General features: G+C 38.5%; 1 protein-coding gene across 2 annotated transcripts in view; it reads left to right on the forward strand.

Moving 5' to 3' along the window:
* Window positions 1–24,707, forward strand: part of MEIS2 (Meis homeobox 2) — a 202,869-nt gene that overhangs the window by 122,262 nt on the left and 55,900 nt on the right. For both annotated transcript variants that reach the window (XM_089907390.1, XM_022587519.3), the window contains exon 9: window positions 20,155–20,231. In XM_089907390.1, coding sequence (XP_089763516.1) covers window positions 20,155–20,231 — 77 coding nt within the window. The remainder of the gene's footprint in view (window positions 1–20,154; window positions 20,232–24,707) is intronic.

The following is a 24,707-nucleotide window of genomic DNA, read 5'->3' on the forward strand; positions in this document are numbered from 1 at the left end:
GAAGTCAGAGAAGTCGATTCTTAATTTTCAACGTGTACCACAGAGGATTTATCTCAAAGTATTACTTACTACAAACTATCCTGTATGTGTAAGTTTGTCTTCATATAAATGCTACCTGCAAATAACCAAAGAATTAAGATAAAATGGAAGAGCCCAGAAACATAGGAAAAGCAAGCCAGATAAGGAAAAAACACTTTGATATTTGAAGAAAAGGATGGATGATCAGGGAGGTGGAGAGAAGGAAGGAAGGAAGGTGTTCCAGATGGTTCTGAAATGTGTGCAGCAAAGGAGAAGATTCTCAAATGTCATGTGGTTTTCTGAAGAGACAAAAACAGGACTTCACTGTTGATGACAGAGAAGATAAGCTGGAAGTGAGATAGTGAAATTCATTTTTATCTACATTTCCTCCCAATTCTCACCCTTTGTGGAAGTTCTTTCTCTTCCTACTGAGAAAATTCAGATAATTAAATGCAGCTAAGAGTGCAGACTGAGAGAAGAAATACAACAATGTCTAACTAGCAAGGTTGTGCTGATAAGGCCTTAAATTATGTGCTACCACTTACAAATTAAAATGACAGAAATATCATAGAATATTCTCGAACTGCCTCTAGCAAAAAATTAAAATAAAATAAAAGAGTACGTCATGGCCAGTTTACATTTCAGGATGAGAAAACAAGGTGAAGAGGACTCGTTTTGATCTGTAGCATTCATCTATTCAATCAGTACGTTTTGACTGGGATCCTTTACTGTAAAGTTATGAATTAAGCATGTGCAGAGACGTGTGAAGTACGGTTTCTTTCACTGAAGACCTCACTCCCTTTTTGGGAAGTCAAGGCCCTCCAGTATCTGTAACGCAAAGTAGTACAAGATCTGTCCTACTTGAGGAATATAATGAAGTGTGACTCAGATATCAGCTGATTGATTTGACCACACAAGTGAATCTGTTTTAAATCTATACAAACGTGATGCCAAATTCAGCTACTTCATCAGCTTCCTCAAGAAACCCAACCATATAAGGATTTTTTTCAATTCTCTAGTTTTACTGAAGAGTTGTAGTGTCATGGGGAGGTGTCACATCACACAGCACACATGTCACTTGAAAAATTCCCTTTATACTCATCTCATCCCCAGGTATTCCCTTTTAACCTTACTCATTTCTCCATCTCTTCTCCTAGGCAGCTCTCAACACAGCTTGTCAGCCCTTTATTCGACGTAGTAGCTCCCCGCTTTGACAAGAAGCTTGGCTGCCACTAGACTCTAGGCTTGGAAAATTCATTTCGACCCCCACTTCCCAGCCCCCAAGCTCATCAAAGATCCTTTTCAGTAGAGCTAATTCTTCCTACAAAGCAGTTATTTACCAGTATCTAAAAAATAAAAATTTATCCATATGATTTTTTAGGAAAAGAGGGTAAGAATCACTTCAAAGTGGTGATCAAAGAAGATCTTAAAGAATGGCATATCAATCAGAATAGGCTATGTTATGCTGCTTTGACAAATATCATCAAAATCTCAGTGGCTTAACATAATAAGAATTTATTTCTTGGGCACACAAGGTCAGCAATGCAAGCAGCCGTCCTCCATATGCAAGTTTAGCCTGTAAGGTCCTTCCATCTTCTGGCACCTCCCAACAAGTAGCCCCTTGATTGCAGCAGCAAGAGAGAGGGCCTGGGGAGTTCACATCAGCAAGTGAATTCGTCAGCTCCAAAATAGCGCGTGTCCCCTCAATCACAGTCATTTGTCTAGAACTAGTCACATGGTCCTGCCCAATTCATGGAAAAGAGAGGTGCAGAGGGGCTGGGAAGCATAGACTTCTGTGTGTATAAAATGGGAAGAAAGCCCAAAATAATGGTGACCATTTGAAATATCTACAATATGGGAAGCGTTTTGATGGCAGCAGTATAGGAATAAAATGAACAAAGAAGCCAGTGTGGTTTGGTTAGGACTTTACATGTGTTCTGTAGAATAATGGGATATAAGTTTGGAAAGATGGGTTGAGGCCAGATCGTGAAAGGCCGTTCACTACAGGCCAAAAATCTGTTTTATTGGTGACATGGAGCCATGCAAGGTTTGGGAGGAGTATGAATGACTCATGCTATATCTTGCATGGGTGCTGGTGGTGATTTGTATTGAATTGTAGTCAGATTTAAGAGACATGAAAACCAGTGGAAGATTTTCTTCCAGATCAGCTAAGTATGAAGTAACACCCAATTCCTGCTGTTCCTGGGGAAAGCACAAAGGATACTATACTAACTTATCTCCCACTACACATGCCCCAGTTGAAGATTCTTTTTGCACCCACTGTTAACCCCTCACTTTTAAGACCAGTTAACAGGCAAATACAATGTTGAATAACTACACACCCGAGAGAACATTTATATTTGGAACCACTGGTGATATCCATGAGCATTTAAAATGTGAAAGGTATCAGTTAGCTTTGTTACGATAACAGGACTGATGTGGAAATCTCCAGCGACATGGCAGAGCAATGGAAACGATGAGGGGTTCTGATTTGTGACTCTATTTACCCAATATGAATAAATAAATAGCTACTATTTTTGTGCTTAATTATTATGTGCCAGACAACGTGTTAGTACTTAAGTCCTTTAAGATTACCTGCAACACCTGGGATGGTCTACACTGGCTGCTTTTCCAGCCCCATCCTTCCACTCTGCCCCTCTCTGTGCTGTAGGACCCTGGCCTCCTGCTCTGCTCTTTCCGCCTCCTAGCTGACACTGACTTCCGCAAATGTCTGCTCAGATGTCACCTTCTCAGAATGCTCTCCTTGACCACCCAGTATAAAAGATCAATTTTCCAGTCACTTTCTACCTCAGTATAGAAATAACCTCAATGAAGATTTTTTTTAATAAAACTTATCACCTCCAGGCAAATTCTAGTTTTTGTTTATTGCCTATGTTCCCTATCAGAATATAAGTTCCATGAGGTCACGAATCTGTCTCTTTTGCTTATGACTGTATTCCCAGTGCATGTAACAGTTCCTGGCACTGAATTAACTATTTGTTCAATTAATAAGTGACTTATTTAAGGCTCATGAGACCCCTCTGAGGTAGGCACTGTTAATATTTCTATTTTATGAGTGATAAACCTGAGTCCTAGGGTGGTTTGGTAGCCTCTTCAAAGTTTCACAGTTACTAATCCTTGAGGCCAAGATTAAAACCAGGACTGTCTGATTCCAGAGACTGTATATTTTGCCACAGTGCTTTTCCTGATGACCCTACACTCTGATCGTGGTAATTGAAAGTTGGTGTAAAAATTATTCTTTAAGAATACAAACATTTCATGTATATGTTGGAATCATTTCTCTGACATTAATATATATATTATTAAAAACATGATAAATATTTCTATACGCATGAGAAAGTAAACTGACTCCCAACCCCCCTCCAAAAAAGTGTCTTGTGGAGCTAATAGAGGGTGATCTTGAAGAGCAGATTTGCTCACATGGGCCAAATGTTTCCTCCTGCAGAGTGGGCTGCTTCCCAAAGAATTAGCCTCTCTCAAAATGAATTATTAACCCTAGCGTCCTGGCCAAATTCCCACTTGGATAGTCTAGGAACTGTTCAAAACTTGGAATCTATTGAAATTAGCCTGGCTTGATTGCAGTCTCTGCATTAATTGTGATATAATAGAGTTTCTCTAGAGATTTGTGCATATATTATTCTAATTTGTAGAGACTGGCTTTGTCTCTTAAATTTTTTAGTTTCTTCTTCCCCTCATGAGATATGGCCTGCATTTCTTTATAACTTGTTTTTTTTTTTTGTAATTTCACTGCATGAATAACTGTGAGCTCCTTTTTCCTTGGATTTGCCAAACCTTTTTCTCACTTGAATGATTAGTCTCTTGGTCATTATCACAGTGTGTTGCAGGCATTAGCCATGAGGAGCTTCCAGACTTCCAACTCCCTTACTCAAGTGCAAGTGTAGCCTAGGTAGGGACAGAGTTCACTCAATGAAATTTTTCTAATTGCTTCTTTCAAATTCCCAGTCCTCAAGGAGCTTGTATTCTAGTGAGAGGCACATATCTATTTTAAAGTTTAAAATAACTGACCTAATGGTGTAAGTATTTAGGATTCCCATACACTTCCTAAATTATGGCTATTAATTTCTTCAGGCAATTTTGTTAAATGATTTAGACCATATATTTGTCTTGGTCATAAGCAGACTCTAAAATGTCACTTAGATTCTGGAGAAACAGAGAGGTATGAGTTTAATTAAACTACAAAATCGTTTTGCTTAGGTAAAACTGAAACAAATATCTTAGAAATCCATTGTGTTGCATGGTTTTGATGGCAACTGCAGGCCTCATACAATTAGTCAAATCTTGCCAATGTCACATGATTCTATAAGTTGGCCTTTCTTGCCTTGAGTTGGTACAGTCAAGTCTTCAATATAATAGATTGTTATAATGGGTAGCTTCGGCAGTATTTTCACACTGTAAGCTTTCTCTCTAATCTACATAGAGAGTAAGAATGAAGATTTTGTTGAAAGGCAAAAACATTATTCCTGGGAAATAGTTGGCCTCATAGATTTTCAGCATAGGGAAAGACCTTGAGAACTCAAGGCTTAAGTCTTTGCATTTAATTATGCCTGGATCACAGACAAGTGGTAAGTCACTTATGCTTCCTGCATTCCATTCTTTACCTTTACCAAGTGAGATGAGACAATGGATGTGAGCCATGTGCACTTAGAACTTCAGCAGCTAATATTAGAAAAATGCTTTGAAAATGACAGATGGAAAGAACTATAAATGCAATCGCTAATGGATTTATGCACTCTCTCTCTCTTCTTCCAATCTATTTCTACCAGTATTTTCCAAAAAATTTCCCAGGGCTCCACCTGAAGTATGACCTGATGGCACCATAGCACATGTGTTTCCTGAGTTGGTTGAGTGTTTCCCAAATGTATCTACACTTTAAATTCAAATGTTTATCCACTAGGGTTTAAATCATGGAAAGTGTTACTGCCTTAGTGTGACAGCCATATACTTCTGCCTAGACAATTGTTGTAAGCTCTGTGGGGCTTTCTATAGGTTTTTCCCCCTAGATCTTAGTCAATATGGGCCTAGAAATATATAATTCCTTGTGGGAAAAAAAAAAAAACAGTTCAGATTTTCAGTAGTGTAAATAAATCGACAGAGAGTATGCTTTTAAATCTGTAACATGCAGAAACTTCCCATCCCCTTGCCATTAGCCTCCTCCCAACTAGGTGGTTCTAACTATGAATGTGAGAAGGTAAAAGCCTAAATGCTGATATCTCTCCTGCTTCCCTTGTGCACTTGAAATGAGACACTCCATACTTCAGTCTCAGGCCAAGCACTGAAAATTATTCCTTTATTTACTCATTTACCAAATATTTATTGAGCTTGTACTCCTCTCCCAAGCACTTTTCTAGAAGCTGGGTATACAGCTGTGAGAAAAACACAAGTGAAAATCCAAGCGCTTATTAATAAATCCATCAGAATGTTTCATTTGGCATGTCTTGTAAACACCTAAATTTGTTCATTAAAAAAATAGAAGAGCATTAGTCCACTGGGGATATTAATTGCTTTGCAAGAACATTATCTTATGAAAGAATTCACTTTAGCAAATAGCAAGCTCCTTTAGTAATTCAGCTTACAATATTTATACTTATTATGAACTGTATTCCCAAATGTCCAAGGAGTTAAAGAAAAGGAATGTCTCCAGAGAATGGTTCTAGGTTCTATAACATCTTTAGCCTTCCAGCCACTTAAAATAAAAGGGAGAATGTGTTTAGGAGTTTGAAGAAAAGAGAACATAACCAGTCAAATGTGAAAATACCCATCTCAATTTCTAACAGTTCTTTCATTGCTGCAGACCCCTGGCTTGTTAAATTTTTAGCCCAGGACCTGGCATCTATCCATCAATGTTTGTAGAATTGTACAACTATCACTATGATAAAAATGTACACAGGTTTATTCATTCCTTATACTAGTATATTCCCAGGCCATTTCAAAATTGGCTGGTTAGTTTAGAAAAAAGATGAAAACCTTTAAAGTAGGGGTTTATACATTTCCTTCTGAATTTCCTCCCTTTCTGTAGTTCCTTCACTGTATAAAAATTTTAGATGTTCTAACACCTGTATTGAAAAAGTCTTTTCTTTAGTTTCTGCCAGGTTAGAAACTGATTGTCAAGTCTGATTGTTAGATACTGATTGTCAGCTGGGACTATGCAAAGGAGGAGAGTTTGTCAGTCTACTTTCCTCCAATATTCAGATCAAATCCAAGTCACGATCTTATATGGAGGATCAGAGTCACGAGTTGATGGTGATTTTTATTGACACTTTTTAATTCTTTGAGATAATTTTTGACTCCTCCTATTTAACTCTTGCTAAAAACTACTCTGTCTTATCTGGCCTAAGAAAATGTTCTTATTTAGATAAAGCACAGTCAATACTTGCATGGAATGTACATAGAATAATACCTTGGATTTACTTCATGATTTTCCACTAGAATCTAAAGGCCATTTGTGGTTTATTTCTTGCCATGTGGCAATCCTTAAGTGTTTTGCTAACTCCTTAGAGAACTAAACCCACTCAGCTTATGTTGCATGAGGGTATATTTCCAATTACTCCAATAAGAGTATTTAAATTATTTAAATATTTAAATAATGCATATGATTCAGTCAGTTACACCTGAGTATTCAAGGTACCTTCAGACTTTAAACTACCTTATTTCATTCCCTATGGTCAATTGGTCAACTCACCTTACTCTGAAATATTAATGCTGTTTGTATTATGGCAGAACATGGGTCAAATTTAAATTCATCTGCTAAAGATACAACATACCAAGCAGGTATCAGAAATGTTAGAGGGCTCTGTCCATCATGAAGAAAAGCCACGGGTAATATCCAAACTATTTAACAGGCACCAACAATCAGAATGGATGTTCAACTAATCAGAGCAGATGCTGGCCATAGTGGTCCATACCAGTTGAATTCAGCTGCGTTAAAGGTCCGTTCTTTTAAACTCCAATTTTTGTGGAGACACCATTTTCAGGGCTTATTATAGCCTTGTAAGAAATGTTTTCATGCAAAAAAATAGAACTATTTGTTCTAAGAATGAAAAAATACACTACCAATTTCTAATATACAGAGCAGGAGGAATAAGAAGTAGCTATTTGGGCTTCCCTGGTGGCGCAGTGGTTGAGAGTCCGCCTGCCGAGGCAGGGGACACGGGTTCGTGACCCGGTCCAGGAAGATCCCACGTGCCGCGGAGCGGCTGGGCCCGTGAGCCATGGCCGCTGAGCCTGCGCGTCCGGAGCCTGTGCTCCGCAACGGGAGAGGCCACAACAGTGAGAGGCCCGCGTACCGCAAAAAAAAAAAAAAAAAGAAGTAGCTATTGTTTTCTGTAAAATCTTATCACTTAATGGATTGGAAAAAATTGGCCAGTAAAATAATTTCAAATATTCATATTTTTAGTATTTCCCCATTATTTCTCTTTCTTTTATCCAAGTTGATAAGCAGATGCAGATACTTTCTGCGAGGTCAGCTTAGCTACCCAAGCTAAGAGGAGCTTTTTCTTAATATTTTCTGATTTCCTGTGCAAATTAGAAAGAAAATAGCCACCTACTAATATTTAAGCAAGCTCCTAACATATATTAGCATATATCCTTATTGTTTTTTCATGACACTTTTAATTTCTGTGTTTGTACTCTCTCTTAGTGCACATATTTTTAACTTATTTGGATTTACTTAGCATAGCATTTAATTATCATGGTAAAAGGTTAAATACTATCAAATGATTTGGTATTTCAATACTTAATCACTTTTACCTTGAATGAGTAAATGTCTAGCCAATAGATATTCAGAGTCATAAAGACATATTTTTATGGACATATATTTTTTCATTTTGTTTGCTTATGACATGGATTAGATAGTTTATGATCTTAGGTACTTAATTACCAGAAGAGACATACTCATAAGTATGTTCAAAAGACATTTTGAAGGACATCTACTTACTGATGAGTTGATTTGCTCTAAATACAAATTAGAAACTCACAAATCGATTTTTTTCCATCCGCTTAGAAACACTATTTAAAGTATTTGCGTGTTCTAAAGCTTAGGTAAAATAGGAACGGGGACAGTATATGTACAAAGATAGATAAATGCTGTGGCGGTATCTTGTTCTGTCTCCATCTTGATGGATTAGTTAGCTTTCACTAAACAGGCACTCTAAAAAAGGGAAGGAAAAACAACTTGATAAGATAAAAGTGTGGGGAATTCCAAAATAAATACTGCTAACTGACCTTTTTGGATGGCTCAGTTAGGAGTGTTCTTATTAGGGTACCAATTGGTTGCTTTATTTACTAGTACCACGCATAACTAAGGTAAACACTTGGGTAATATCTTTGGCTTACTTTTTCATAATTTCTGGACAGACATAATGATCTTTCTCCCACAGTTTTAAAAGTCAGATAAATTCCGAAACATTTAGAGAATATGGAGCTATAATTTTTAAAAGTCAAGTATTTTTTTTAGCCCACTTCCCCTTTTTTAGAGTATATCTCTAAGTATAGAGTTGTATCTCATGCTCATTTATATGCAAAAAGAAGCTCTGTATATGTTAGGAAAAGAAGCCAGTTCGGAACCTCTGAACCAATTTCCTAATGCTAGTATTTTACACCTTAGAGTTTGTATCTTGGTGAACTGTAAAATGAAAGAATTAACTCATTAAGGAGCTCTGTTTCATCATAGCCACTCTGATTAAAACCTTCTCTACAATATGGTGCAAGAAATGGTCAGCCACTACTAAAGTTTTCTTTTTAACCACTGCTATGCATCACAAGAAGTCATTAGTTTACAGCTACTTCCTTCTTATTTTTATGACTTTTTAGCTTATCATTAACCCCATTCTCTTATCCTGTACTCTGAGATGAGCAAAGAAGATAATATCCACAACATTTCCACTGCTTACTCTAGAGATAATAACTTTTTGAAAAAGAGATAACCCTGTTTCTTTAAACAACTCCTTCCTCTTTAAATCCATGATAGCTTTCCCTTGTCAAGTTAGACTTTCAGTGCATTGTTAAGGGAATCAGACAAAATTATTTATAGCATGGTCCATGCAGATGAAATTGGACTGAACATACTGGAATTGTTTATTATTTCTTGTAAACTTGTTTAATAATTCTTTAATATTTACCGCACAATTTTTTTAGCATCTTTATTGGAGTATAATTGCTTTACAATGATGTGTTAATTTCTCCTGTATAACAAAGTGAATCAGCTATGCATATACATATATCCCCATATCTCCTCCCTCTTGTGTCTCCCTCCCACTCTCCCTATCCCACCCCTCTAGGTGGACACAAAGCACTGATACCCCACAATTTTGTATCCAGACGTTTTTCAGGTTATTAAAGAAATGCAATGGATTAATAGCTAAACTTATTTCCTTCTAATTCAGTCCCTTATACCACTGTGTCTGGACCTGTTCAGTAGGGTTGTTGTCATAAGACTAGATACAAGTATGTCAATTGTCTGGACATTGTATAACTTTAAAGCAACTGCTTAGCCTTTTTGACAAGAGGTAATTAAATGTTAATTAAAAGTCCCATACACTTACTTCTTTTCCGCAGCTTCTTAGTGTTACCATCTGAATTTGCCAATTTCCACTTGGTTCTCTACATATATAAAGTTATACTCTTGTTTTAAATAAGAGCTGATTTTCACTATTTCATATTCAGTGTGGGAGAGAGGTTGGTATTATCTGCCTTGTTAAGTGTCTCCTTCCTTAAATTTCCCTTCTCATTTGGTATCTAAGTTTTCACCTCAACCGACTTCCCTTTCTCTCGTTTCAGAATAGTATTTTTCGGATGCAAACATTTCACTTATTTCCATTCGCAAACTTGATTAATTCAACATGCACTAACTGATACCTTTTGCATGCTAGGCAGTGAACTAGATTCTGGAAGTAAAATATGGATAGCCAGTCCCTGCTCTCAAGGAGCAGAGTCCAATAGGCGAGATTGACAAATAAGCAAGTATTTGCAATGCAGTGTGGCAAATGAAGAAATATAGGGTGACATAGGACTATATAGGATATGGATAGTAAGTAACTTACAGGATAAAATCTGGCTACTGGTATCCATAATTCCTAGGTAGAAATAACATGTTCCGTAAGAAATATTCTTTGAGATTATATGAGCGTGAAACTTATTCTTTCTGGGGAAGTCAGGGACATCTTTTAAAAAGGAGGAGGCCAACAAAGTTTGGGGCAAGCCACTTTGTTTCAGTCAGCCTTAGTTTTTTTTTGTTTGTGTGTTTGTTTTTGGTTTTGTTTGTTTGTTTTTTTGCAGTACGCGGGCCTCTCACTGTTGTGGCCTCTTCCATTGCGGAGCACAGGCTCCAGACGCACAGGCTCAGCGGCCATGGCTCACGGGCCCAGCCGCTCCACGGCATGTGGGATCTTCCCAGACCGGGGCATGAACCCGTGTCGCCTGCATTGGCAGGCAGACTCTCAACCACTGCGCCACCAGGGAACCCCAGCCTTAGTTTTATTAGACATGAAATGAGAAAGTTTGTGTTACATGACTTCTGATGTCTTTTCTAGGTCTAAAACTCTGAGTCTGTAAGTTTTGCTTTTGCAGTGCACTGAAAAATCTAAATAGCCTAAACCTGTTTTGAAATCTATTTCAACAAATGATCCATAAAATAAATAAGCACAAAATTCAATTTTTTGGAAAAGTGGTCTGGCTGTAGAACTGAGTAGCCCCATAAAATATTAATTTGGTCATAGTGTGGAAATGTGAAATGATTGTTAAATGAGTCAAGGCCTTATTTGTGGCCTTTGGCTCATTTGGTAAGATTACCCATTAGCCATGTAGGCAGCATAACACGCATGGCCAAGCAGCTCATGGGAGCGTCCTAACAAATGTTAAATAAAAATTATCTTTCTCTAGCCTTAGGAATATATTGCTGTTATTTTCAAAATAAGACTGTGCTCAGCTTTAAAATCTCAGTCAATGGGAAAATAATTATATTCATTGCACTTAAAATTCTGACTCCTATCAGCAAATGTGTTTTTCTAATATATTTTTTACGTCTCTTTGGAAGTTTAGAAGTCAAATGAGTGTTGATGGTTTCTGACCGTCTTTTAATTGTATCACTCCTGCCGGTATGAATTCCCTTTGTACCATTGCAGTAGGTAGATATAACATTTCCCTTTGCAGATGCAAAAAGTGTTTTTCCTTAGTCCTAAGACGCTTTTTCCTTTCAGTCATTAACCTTGGTTTCATGAAAAATGCCTTCTCCATTTTTCTATTTTATCTATATCTTGATAATAATAATTTAATAACTGTTCTTAAAATCTCTGTATGATAATCCATTAGGCTCATTCAGTATTCCTTCAGCTTATCTACAGAAGAGCGTGTGCTTTTCTCTTTGCTCTTTTTAATGAGGCCTTCCTACCGTGGCTCTAAATATCAACCAAACATGTTAATCCCTTAGGATCTGGTTATTATTAAAATCTCTCCAACATTTTCTGAATTTTAAAAGATGTGATTATTATCATGTAATCTGTTTACTTCCACGTGAACTCAAATGGAAATGAATCTCCTGAAATAGCCACATTTTCTTCCTCCCAAATATACATCTGGCATTAAAAAAAACCCAGCTAATTTAAGTCTAGAATCTGGGTTTCCATGACACCAAACATCTGGATGAAAAGTGAAAAATTCAGTAGATGTTTTCAAATATCCAAATATTGTGTCAGTAAAACAGTCAAATGACGCTCTGAATCTCCCCATATTTATCTGGGTTTTTATGCATCATATATGTGGCACTGTCAGTCCTTCCTTATGGAAAACAGTGTCAATTTCAGAAATAATGTATTCACAAACAAGTATGTACTGAGTACCTATTCTGTAGGAAACATTCTAAGTGCTGTAGAGCAGCAGTCCCCAACCTTTTTGGCACCAGGGACCTGTTTGGTGGAAGACAGTTTTTCCACCGCGGTGGAAGGGGGCAGGCAGGTGGAGGCTGTGGGATAGTTCAGGCGGTAATGCGAGCAATGGGGGCGATGGTTCAGGCAGTAATGCGAGCCACGGGGAGCGGCAGATGAAGCTTTGCTCGCTTGTTCCCCGCTCACCTCCTGTTGTGCGACCCAGTTCCTAACAGGGTACTGGTCCAGTACCAGTCCGCGGCCCGGGGGTTGAGGACCCCTGCTGTAGAGGGTTCAAGGTTAAAGGCTTGAACTCTGTCCTCAAATGAATTGCAGTGCAGCGAGGGCTATAACACAAGGACACATATATACGTAAAAGATAATGTGGAGTGAATAAAAACACAAGAGAGGAGGAGAGAAGGCACTGTGGAATTTTGGAGGAAGGTGACTAGTCCAGGCTAGTGAGGATTTTCTGCTGGACCCAGTGTTGGACTGACCACGATGGACATGCCAGCATCATGGAAATGGAAGGGAATGTTGTGATCACACATTTGAAATACGCACTCCTTCAGCAGCTGGGAATTTTACTTAAATCAAATAATCCTAAATTAGCCAGACGATTGCAACGGTTTTTGTGTCATTTTTTCATTATCACAGCCTTGGGTTTTTGTACGGTTTTTGCGTCTAAGTGTGTTTCTCAGGTATTTCGATGAGCAAATTTATATGCATCCCCCTTAAGAGTTTCAACTTGACACAAAGAAGCATACTGAAATTTACTCTCCGTATGGTCATTATAAAAAGTCTACCTTATACTTTGGGTTTCAAATTAGAAAAAAGATATAAAATTTTCACAGTTCCATATACATTGCATGCTTAAACCTCTATCTTCCAAGTTAGGTGATTTTTTAATCTATTAGGATCACAACTCTGATCAACTTTTTAAAAAATCCCAAATCCTCAAGATTTTTGCCATGTTTGATCAGAATCTAGATTAAAGCAAAATGGTTTGCCTCTTCTTCTTCCCCCCACCCTGCCTCCCTCCTTTTCCTCACCATCCTTCTCTTTTTTTAAAAAAAAATAAATGATCATTTTAAGCTGGAGGGGAATATGGAGTAAACTGAGAAATTTTCTGATAATCTAAATTGTGCCATATGTATTAGTCAGCACTAATAAATTGGCTCAAGTAGCTAAAAGGTAAAGGGTGGCTGGATTTAGATAAAGCTGGATCCAAGGGCAGAAATGTGCACAAATCTGTTCTTTATAGCTACTGGCTCTGCTTTTGTCTGTGTGGGCTTCATTCTCAATCAGGCTCTGTCCATTTGGTGGCAATAATGGCCATCAACAACTCCAGGCACAAATTCTACTGACTTAGTAACCCCAGTGAAAAGAGAACACCTTTGACTGACAGTCCTACTGACTCCCATTAACCTAACTTGGGTTCCATCTTCAGAGCAGCCAGAATGATTAACTATGTTGATTGGCTAACCCCTGAGTACATCCCTGAAGTAAAATCAAGGCACTTTTGGGCTTCCCTGGTGGCGCAGTGGTTGAGAGTCCGCCTGCCGATTCAGGGCATACGGGTTCGTGCCCCGGTCCGGGAGGATCCCACATGCCGCAGAGCGGCTGGACCTGTGAGCCATGGCCGCTGAGCCTGCGCGTCCGGAGCCTGTGCTCCGCAACGGGAGAGGGCACAACAGTGAGAGGCCCGCGTACCGCCAAAAAAAAAAAAAAAAAATCAAGGCACATTTACCAAAAGAAAAGGGAAAAGGTACTTCAGTAAGAAACTTTAATGTTAGAATGGGAAAGTCCTCCACTAAATATCAGTAGAGTGGGTGGTTATCCCAACCTTACCACTGCCTGTTTCTATGACCTGGAGTGTTAATTAAGCCATTGCGTCTTGGTTTCTTCATCTACATAAATTAGGTCGCAAGACAGGGTTCTGTTTAAAGACTTTTTTAGCTGTAATATTTTTTGGTTCTGATCTCAAGAACTAGGACAAGGATAAGACACCCAGAAAATGCAGATTTACAAATAGTAACACAAAGCAGGAGATACATCACGTTTCATGTAGAAGTGCTTCTGGTAGAAACCCGACGTTAGCTTGGCAGTGGAAGAGCAAAGAGTTGCAGGTTGCTCCTGCATCCTGAGGTAGTGATTAGAAGCTCAGACAACTTGAGAGGAGAGGGTGTGTGTGTGTGTATGTGTGTGTGTGTGTGTGTGTGTGTGTGTGTGAGAGAGAGAGAGGTGGGGGGGGAGAGAGAGGGAGTGAGAGAGTCAGTGAGGTTCAGAACTAACCATCACAAACTTTATTATTATAATCTCCATAGATATTTTATAAACCACGTATAGCTTTGTTAACCTCATTGTACTATTACAGAGACTAAGTCCCAGGCACAGTCTTGTTCAAGGTGGCAGAACTACTGACAAAGCTTGAATGAGAACTTAACGTCTATTTTTTTTCACTCTTTCTACAGATCTTTTTTTTTTTTTTTTTTTTTTTGCGGTACGCGGGCCTCTCACTGTTTTGGCCTCTCCCGTTGCGGAGCACAGGCTCCGGACGCGCAGGCTCAGCGGCCATGGCTTATGGGCCCAGCCGCTCTGCGGCACGTGGGATCTTCCTGGACCGGGGCACGAACCCGTGTCCCCTGCATCGGCAGGCGGACTCTCAACCACTGCGCCACCAGGGAAGCCCTCTACAGATCTTTAAAGACACTGACACAGAGTGGGGGGAGAAATAAAAAAATTTTTAAAACCTAAGGCTTTACTCTCAGAAAGTTATACTTAATAAAGACAAGGTGTGAAAATAAGGACAATGAAGGGCTAAAAATTGTAAATACCAAGTAAATCACTATGTGAATTTTTTTTTTTAATAAATTCATTTATTTTATTTAGTTATTTTTGGCTGTGTTGGGTCTTTGTTGCTGCACTCGGGCTTTCTCTAGCTGCGGCGAGCGGAGACTGCTCTAAGTTGCAGTGTGCGGGTTTCTCATTGAGGTGGCTTCTCTTGTTGTGGAGCACGGGCTCTATGCACGCAGGCTTCAGTAGTTGGGGCTCGCGGGCTTTAGAGTTCAGGCTCGGTAGCTGTGGCGCACGGGTTTAGTTGCTCCGCCGCATGTGGGATCTTCCCGGACCAGGGATCGAACCCGTGTCCCCTGCATTGGCAGGCAGATTCTTAACCACTGCGCCAGCAGGGAAGCCCTCACTATGTGAATTTAGTGGGAAGCAAATATCTTGTTTCCAATTTTATTTTCACATTTCATTTGCAGTATACATTCTAATCATGGCGTCAGAATTTCTGTTTACATAAGAAAAGGTGTTAAATTAATGGCCACTGAATAAGTTTGACATTCTATGAAAATGCATTGATTTTTTTCAAGGGTTAGGCCTTTAGCACCATCTATTTGTACCAGTTCAATAAGCCTGGTCCCAGAGCAATAAGTGATATTTACCCAATGCAGTTTCATTGTCCATATTAGAGAAATTGCTTAGAGGGTTTCATCTACAAGTGGCATCATCAAACTCAAGGTCACCTGAATTAACTCTATAAAATAAGTCGTATCTTAGGGGTGGATTGAGGAAAAGGAAGTGGTGATCATGATGACCAAATTCCAAGTATTTGCTGAAACTAAGAACCTGCCCAACAAGTTACTTGATCATTTGTCCGAAAGGCTATATTACATCATTACAGAAGAAATTTGACAAATTGCACATTGTTCTTTCAAGAGCTCATCTAGTAAACTTTTTTTTTTTTTTGGTGTACGTGGGACTCTCACTGCTGTGGCCTCTCCCGTTGCGGAGCACAGGCTCCGGATGCGCAGGCTCAGTGGCCATGGCTCACGGGCCCAGCCACTCCACGGCACGTGGGATTCTCCCGGACCGGGGCACGAACCCGTGTCCCCTGCATTAACAGGCGTACTCTCAACCACTGCGCCACCACAGAAGCCCTCATCTAGTAAACTTTATAGACCAGTGAGTCGAACTCATAGGGTAGGAAAGTAACCTTAAGGACTAATTCTCAAGGTGTCCTGCTTTTAAAAGTATCCAGTGAAAAAGTTACCATAACAGAAGAGAATATCTAATTGTATACAAAGTTAAATTGCTATATTTTTTAAAAAATATGGAGTGTATAAATTAATTATAATTATAATAAATTAATATTACTTTAAAATTAATATTGGATTTTAAAAAATTGTTTGCAGCAGTAAACATGCAGACAACCTAGGAGTATATAAACAGAAAGTAAAAGCCTGCACCCCATGCCCTATACAACATGAAGTTGTCCAGAGCACGGGGTGTGTGTGTTTTTCCAGATGTTTTCCTTGCATGACAAGCATAGATATGTGTGCATTTAATTAATTTATTTATTTAGCTGTTTATCTATTTTACAAAAATTGGTAATACATGTTGTTCTACAGTTTACTTTTTTCATGCAACAATATGTGGGGAAAACCTTTTCATGAGAATCTCCCATTTTATTTAACTATGATCCATTTGACAGATAGATAGGTTGTTTCCAATTTTTTAGCCTTGCAAAAACTACCTTTTTCATTTACTGTGTACTTCTAATTCATGAGATGATTAGAAATATCACTTGAAGTATTCTAAAACATCAGTATAAATCCTTTCAACGTGGAATAAAGATTATGATAAATTGGTTCCAGTTTGGACAAAAATGAAGAGGGATTAACCACAAAAGAAAATTATCATTAAGTGATTTCACCTAAAAACTGTTTCACTGATACATTCTAAGAATACTGTAGATCTGTTTGCATGTGCTTGATAAACCAGTTTAACCCCAAAGGGATGAGGAAAAAAAAAAAAAAGAAAAGAGTCTAAGGTCAGTATCTGGAATACAGGTAATATCTCACTTTTGAATGAGTCTTTAGAAAAAAGGCAATTAAAAAAATATTTTCTGTCTACGTTGAGTCATGAGCCATACATGTCTTACTAACTTTTTGAACAGTTGTCAGTTGATATTCAAAGTAAGAGGATATTTGTGATTCACCTCTCTTCAACAGTGGCTTTAAATTATTTGGGGATGTGAAAAACTTTGACCTATGCTGGTTCTTTCTTGATGAAGGGAATCATCATCATCGCTATTATGTTACAATGTGTGTTCTTATGAGTAAGTTGAGCCACCTCTGAGCCGCTGGACCAGGGTGGGTTGGCCCCCATCAGTGAACAGACTAAACTATAGCCTCAGTCCAAGAATATAGAAACTGACAACAAATTATTGCTTGTGGTCTACTTCCAGTTTTCAAGTGCAAACATACCAAAGTTTATTTTAAATTTGAGCCAGTCAGACATTTAGCAATATACATCAAAGAAGAAGTGAAGGCTTCCCATGTTTATTATTTCAATATGATGTCTGTTCTAATAAAGTAGAAGAATGCCTATGATAGATCATGTAGTAGAAATTCTCTAGTTCCACAGTTTGGCCTTAAATATATACATATATTTGTAAATTAATCCAAAACACATTGCCATGGTTCCAATTCCTCTGAAAGCTGATTGTTTTCCATTCCTTTTTTAATTTTAGAAATACAGTGGCCGACTGCCAGAACACTTTCAGATAAACAGTCCACTCCCTGTATAAAAGGGGCATAGAATCATGAATGTTCAAAAACCACAGAACGTTATTTAAATAAGTGAAAGTTATTATGGTCTTCGCTATTAATTAAAAAAAAAAAAAGCCATCTGTGCAAGGTGAATTTTGGTAAGGTCCCAATTATTTTAATGATTGTGGATGGAATTTGCAACTGCTTTCATAGTGAAAGTACAGTTCAGGGATTCCCAAGATAAAATGCACTGTTTATGTAATTTTGTGGTCATTTGACTTAATTTCTAATAAAACACTGGGAAGAATTCTTGTTACTCAATCTGAATGTACAGTCCTGCTTGAAGGAATTGACTCTACACTAACTTCCCCTTTCTAGTCTTCTACTAGCTTAACATCCTAAACCTTTATTTCATCTAAACCTTCTGTGTGTGTGTGTGTGTGTGTGTGTGTATATGGTTGTATGTGTCTCTGCCTGTCTCCCTCACACACACACACACCACAACCCACATTTTGTCAGAACTGTCTTGGGCAAATGCATCATAATAGTGAACAAGACTGAGCACACCAAAAAACAAAACAAAACAAAACAAAACAAAAAAAACCCACTGCATGAAGAAACAGCATACTGGATGACATTACCAATGCAGATCTATACATCCTTGTGATGAGTCTTTATTTTCATTTTTGTTATTTGCAGAATTGATTTCCATTGGGCAAATAACCTAGAAACCTAGGCTTTCAACGTCTTAGAGGAATAAAAAGTCAAAGGGTGCTCCTCCCTTGAATTTGTCAGGAAAATACCACAACAAGAAGGATTTGGGGATCTTTTTGGTCATTTTCCCTCCAACCAGTGTTTTCAGTCAATTAAAATTTGTACCCTAGGCCTTTTCCAGTTTGAAGCCACCCCAGCATCTGTGATAAGCAATCCTTCTTGTTTGTGCAGTCATTCATTATCTCCATTACCAAAAGGAGAATAGAGGACAATTACATTGTTTGGACGAATCAGAGTGTTAGGAGGAGTATTTGTCATGGTGGCAGAGTGCAGCACCTGACAGGCAACGATTGATGGCCAGGAATGAGTGTGAGTGGCCAAAGCAGCCTCATAGGATGCAAATTACTGACTGTGGATTCCAATTTATCCTGTTCATTTTTCTTGCCCATGCTGAAGACCATTAGTGGTTTTTGAAGCAGTGAAGGGGTCATTACTAATGTGGGTAGGCTCGAAGCAGGAGGGGGAAGGAGGGGAAAAGCCTTCTGTAATTACACAGCTTTCAGGAACAGGCTGGAGGCCCTAGCCAAAAAAATGTCAACACCTCGCAATCAGAAAAATTTATTTTCATTTTATGCTTAACCCATATTAACTCAACATTATCATCTTTCTTTGTTAACATTTGCAGAATATTAAAAGCCTGGCTTCTATATTAATACAAATCTAGTTAACCCCTTTTGCAATACAGGGGGTTTTGTTTAACCTAATGGCATTTGGGTTTGCTAATAAGTAATTGCACACGTTTTGGATAATGTATGCTATTATAGAAGATGAAATACCTGAAGAATAAAATCTTAGATGATTGAAAAACATTCACTCTCTCAAACACTGGAATGATTAGAAAGCTCTGAATGGAATACTTTGTTGTTCCTAATGTCAGCCTTTAATAACGTTGATGGGAAATATTTATTACTAAAGGCTTTCTCGTTTAGGAACGACTTTGACATGCTTTATAAAAGTTTACTTTTCTGTTTAAGAAAACCAGTGAATTTAGAGCCGAGACCTATTTAACAGACATGTTTTATAATTATGTACATGCCAGTACAGTGTCTCAAAGTAAATGTACAATTCTACAGTAACAATCTTTGATTTCAGAATGAGAGAGGAAAGTGGTTTGCTGATGGGAGGATGGTTTGTTATAAATGTTGGTGAGTTGTGATGGGAAGTAAAGAATTAAAAAACACCGAAACCTATGGCTTCATTCTCTTATTGCCACACTTTAGGGTAAAATGTAAAATTTCTGTATTGCACATAATTGATTCCTTGTGATGGGTGGTCACTTTGTGCGACCCTCTTAACCCAGAGCAGCAACCAGTAAAAATGAAAGAATCTTCCACTGTCCCTTAAAGGAGTCAACATAAACAACTGTCAGTAAACTCTGCTGTAACTGAAGTGGTAGCCATGGCTTCGAAGAATAGTTGTGATTATGGACAATCTTACTTTCCAAACTGACTATCAATAATCTTAGATTAACTAGGAAATAATGATTATATTGAGCCATCTCACAAAGATAATATAGGAGAAAGGCTGCACAGAGGTTTTCCAAGAAGTAAAGTAAAATGGGCCCTCAAGTAGTTCCCTTAGTGTAACTGAAGTGATTGTAGCCAACCAAATTTCTGACCCATCGCCAAAGTGCTGTGCGTCCCTGACTGATGGAAGAAACTGAATACCTGCAATGCTGCCATGCTTTGTGCTACTGGCCTCCACAGTGTGGCAGGAACGGGGCTGCACAAGCAGGTTTTTGGATTCTTGTCTCTGCCCACATTTTTCCCCACACATGATTAAAAAGCTGTGATTAGGAAAATCAAGCCATAGACTAAAGAAATCACAAACGGTGGTTTCATTCTTAGACGTAAGTGACTCTTTCTTAACTTCTGATACATCTTTCAAAACATTTGTGTTTTCATTAGCATCCGTACCCTTCCGAAGAGCAGAAGAAACAGTTAGCTCAAGACACAGGACTTACAATTCTCCAAGTAAACAACTGGTGAGTGACCCCAAAATCAATGTCTTTCTCCCGTGGCTAAAGTAAGATTTCTCAATCATTGTCTTCTTTTTTTGTTTCTGAAACAAATGAAATTGAGGAGGATAACTTCTGTGTTTCTACCTTGACGTGTGAACGTAGTGCACAGAGAGAGGAAGAGGTAACTAGGTAAATGGTTTTGGTAAGATGTATCCCTCTTTTCTTTCTCTCTGCCTCTTTCTTTTCTTTTCTCCTCTCTCGCTCTTCCTCTCTGCCTCACTTTCCCCATCTCTGATGCTTTAAAATTCTCGACTTGAACAGAGCAAATTCAGTTCAGGTCATTCCCGTTGAAAATAGTCACTCTGGGTATTTTGGTGCAGTCCTCCTGTGGAGTTATCAGTTCTTGGAAGGTTTCTTTAATCTAGGTTTTCTAGGCTGATGAAGATGCAGGCTCTTCAGCATCTCCTAGGAGAATTTTATTTACCCTAATTTTTTTTTTTTTGAACACAGGGTAAAAAAAAAACAAAGAAAAGATTTCCCCATTTTTAGCTTTGCCATTTGGCCGATAACTCCCGTGGAGGTGCATGGGCCATCACTCTTTGTATGTGGCTTAGAGGGTAACTGAGGAAAAGGAGGGGCAGAGGATTAAATAAAATGATCACAGTGGCCAAGAAATGATATAGGAATTACTTATCAAAATACTGGCCCAGGTTTTATCAGCAGCTTAATTTTGTTCGGTACATTCTTGGGGTGATGTTCAGATTAATTGAACTGACAGTTCTCTTTCAAAATTCAGGGAAAGTATTTGCACGGATTTCAGGCCTTATACAAACTTAATTACATGGAACTCCATTTTATCATTCTAATTCCATGTAGCAGAGGTTGTATTTACAAATGAGAAGTCTCTGCCTTTATTCACAGCTTTCCTTAATATATTTATCAAAGCAGGTTCATTTACAAAGTGCTCTATCTGTGGGATACAGGCAGGCAGACATTAACAAAGCTTTTAGGTTTATCAGGCTCGCTGCCTGATGAGCTACCCGAGGGTCAATTGATTTTGTGGTTCTGTGATTCATTTTTTTCTCATTTTTCTAGGATCACAATGAGAGACATGCTTGGAGAATTAGCCAGTTTGTCTGCCTTATCTGTCAGGCAATTTTTTTTTTCCCAGGGAAGTCAAGCTACTTAAATTGGCCACAGGAACTGCCGTTATCTGACTTTAATGCACCCTATAGTGTGGATAGCATTTCAATTACACCAGTAACCAAAGCTTAGCTGCAGCCCTTTTCATGCCTAGTGCTGTACAGAAAGTGATGTGCCTACCTACAGAAGCAGAAAATTGAGTTGCCTTGCTTCTGTCAGGGTGATTAATGCAGAAATAAACTGCTAACCTGAAAAGAAAGGCAGAAAGAAAGGATAGACAATACAGACTTGAATTCACTTTAATTTTCTTCTAAAGATTGGAACTATGTACATTTAAAGATACCCTTTAGACCAAAAACTTGGAATAAAGGCTGTAATCTCCAGACAGGGATGTGTAGGTGATTGATTATACGTTGATATGAGCCTCATAGAGTAGATACACACATGTCAACGTATATATATTCTCATTTATGTTCCTAGCACAAGCTATCAGTAATCTAAAACAATAAAGTAAATATATTCTTTGTTGATGGTAGAAGACTTATTTGCCCTGCATGTTATTTTATATCATACTGATTGTCAAACCGAGCTCCGTTATATACAGTGGTCCTTGATGCAGTGAATGTTGCTTTAAAATCATAATGTTTATAAATTTGAGGCAAGTTGAGGGTGGTTGTGATGGGAGTCTTGGGAAAAATGAAATATTTCTACATTGATATTTGACTTTGACCTTTACTCTTTTTGAAAGTGCTGTTCCCTGTCATCCACTACCTGTACTTTTTTTTTTTTTTTTTTTTTTGCGGTACACGGCCCTCTCACTGTTGTGGCCTCTCCCGCTGCGGAGCACAGGCTCCGGACGCGCAGGCTCAGTAGTTGTGTCTCACGGGCTCAGCCGCTCCGCGGCATGTGGGATCTTCCCGGACCGGGGAACGAACCTGTGTCCCCTGCATCAGCAGGCGGACTCTCAACCACTGTGCTACCAGGGAAGCCCTACCTGTACTTTTTGATGTAGTCATTACACTTGAAGAGTGAAGATGCTACAGTCGTATCTAAAGATGAGCGTTTCTCACAATTAGACACCTGCTTGGAACTTGGAGAGAGCATCCTTATTTTCTGAATTCCATTGAGCCCCAGGGCATGGAGGAGGAGTTCTGTCGTATGATAGCTTAGGTTTCTTGTTTCTCTATTATTTGAGCTGTGTTTGCCGCAGGATGCCAAGGGTTAGGATGTGACAGTCTATCACACCGCATACTTTCCATAATATGGCATCAATGTTGACACCTACGTCTTTACAAAATAATTCCATCTCCCTAATTTTCACAGTTCCTTCTGAAAAACCCTCTAATCCTGCCCTTAGGTCCAATTCTTAGTTAACAGCTACCGTAACTTTGATAATAAGGTGTGACTCATGAGGATAACACAGAAAATACTTTTAAAAGACTACCAGGAATTTCACACAGGGACTGAATTTTGGTGGATTTCAAAAAGAAATTTAAAAGAGAATACCAGCTACTGTGCAGTCTATTCTGAAACTGACCGATGTCTTGATGATATCATCTTCAAAACAGAGAAAGCTATCCAGACTAATTTCAAAAGGCTTCATAATCACTGTTCTTAAGTGCCAAGTGATAACTAAAAGAGATGAGAAGAGTAGGCTATAAACTATTTCTCCAGGCCCTGAGAGCTCTCAGCAAAAAAAAAAAGCAGGGATCAGAGAGCAGTTCCTAAACCTCATTTAGTCAGCTCTGCTAGGAGATGATACCCGCTTCTCTGATTGAGGCCAGGACTTTAGACTTGTGTGCTGTGATGTCCGTACTCAAAGAATTAGAATAGTATAGAAAGCATCCACATCAGAAAATCATGGAAGACTTGCTGTTTCAGTTCTGCTTCTCACTTACCTCTTAAAATAGAAAGGCCAAGCAAGGTCAGGGTAGTTAAGTATTGCTGTAAAATAACCTCCGTAGTAATAAGCAATGGAACATGGCTTCACGCACTTGATGAGAGCAATAAGCAATAAAAGCAGACCTGTTCAGATCAGTCAGTAATTTCAGAACAAATAAGCAAAAAGGAAGTTTAGGAGATAATTCGGGGAATTAAAGATGGTTTTATCTTGGCAGCCAGTGTTAGAAATAATCTCAATGGGCCTTTCCCATGTATTTACAGTAGGGAGTGTGCAAAAAGTGGTGATACCACCAAATCAAAACGTGATTTCAGGAAAAGAGTGGAATCTATGACACTAAGTCATTTTGTCCTACAGTTAGCCCTCAGAAGTCCATAAATAATCAATAACCTAATTGAGACTTAGAAAAAAGAATGATGATAACCAGATCTTCCCTGTATGCACTTGGCTGACAAAGGTAATCACAAGTAGTGAGACTGGCTTTCTAGGCTGTTCAGTTGGGGGAGAGTCCAACTTTCAGCTGTGAAATCATCAAAGTGTGTGCATTAGGAGAGAAGAAAAGCAAGGAAATGAATATCCTCACCCTGAATAACCTCCTCACCACGGAGAAGCAAACATGGTGTACTTTGACTGAATATTGATTACATCTTGGAGGGTAATATAGCGTGGTAGGTGAGCACTTAGGCTCCGGAACCAGACCCTGGGAGGCTAAAAATCCTGGTTCCACCATTCGTCAGATGTTTGACCTTCAGCAAATTACTTAACCCTTTTAAGCCTTCCTTTCCTCATCTGTAAAATGGGGACAATAGCCATTTATATCTTATATAGTTGTAACATTTCAGAGAAATACTGCACGCTAAGTGCTCAGCGTAGTGCTGACACGCACCATAGATGCTGTCTGTTGTTAAAATAGTTAAAAGTACATAACTGTAAAAATGAGAGAGAATTATGATGATTTCATACAATGATATCAATGAAAACATCATTAAATCGGTTACAAACTGGAATGGAGATTTCTTTCAGGAGGAAATACACCTATATTTAAGGGGTGATAAAATTTGAGAGCAGACAACTCACTGTGCATAGCTTCTATATTAAACAAAGCTAGACTTTTGTAGTTTCTTAGATGATCCTTTTTTTTTGTAGTTCTTTGATGCCAGGGAGGTAAGATTAGGGAACCCTAGGAGGTAAGTGGCTTCAAATAGCTGTGAAGGTTAGACGTTTCAAAGGAAAGTCTTGGATATTAATGTCTGGTATTTCCTCAGGAGGCATGCTTACATGCATTCATTGACAAAAGATTTTTTTGAAAATTATTTTTTTTAATGAGGAAATTCTTGCTTGAATAATTTGTTGGGATGCATTCATACATCTTTGACAATAGTAATCATTGAAATATAGTAAAGTCAACTTTGACGATTAAAACTCCTTAAGCTAAAAATACTATGAGAAAAATCATA

Source organism: Delphinapterus leucas, chromosome 2 (assembly GCF_059928025.1).
Source record: "Delphinapterus leucas isolate spDelLeu-1000000601 "Yukka" chromosome 2, BTC_Dleu_Yukka2, whole genome shotgun sequence".
Taxonomy (NCBI): domain Eukaryota; kingdom Metazoa; phylum Chordata; class Mammalia; order Artiodactyla; family Monodontidae; genus Delphinapterus; species Delphinapterus leucas.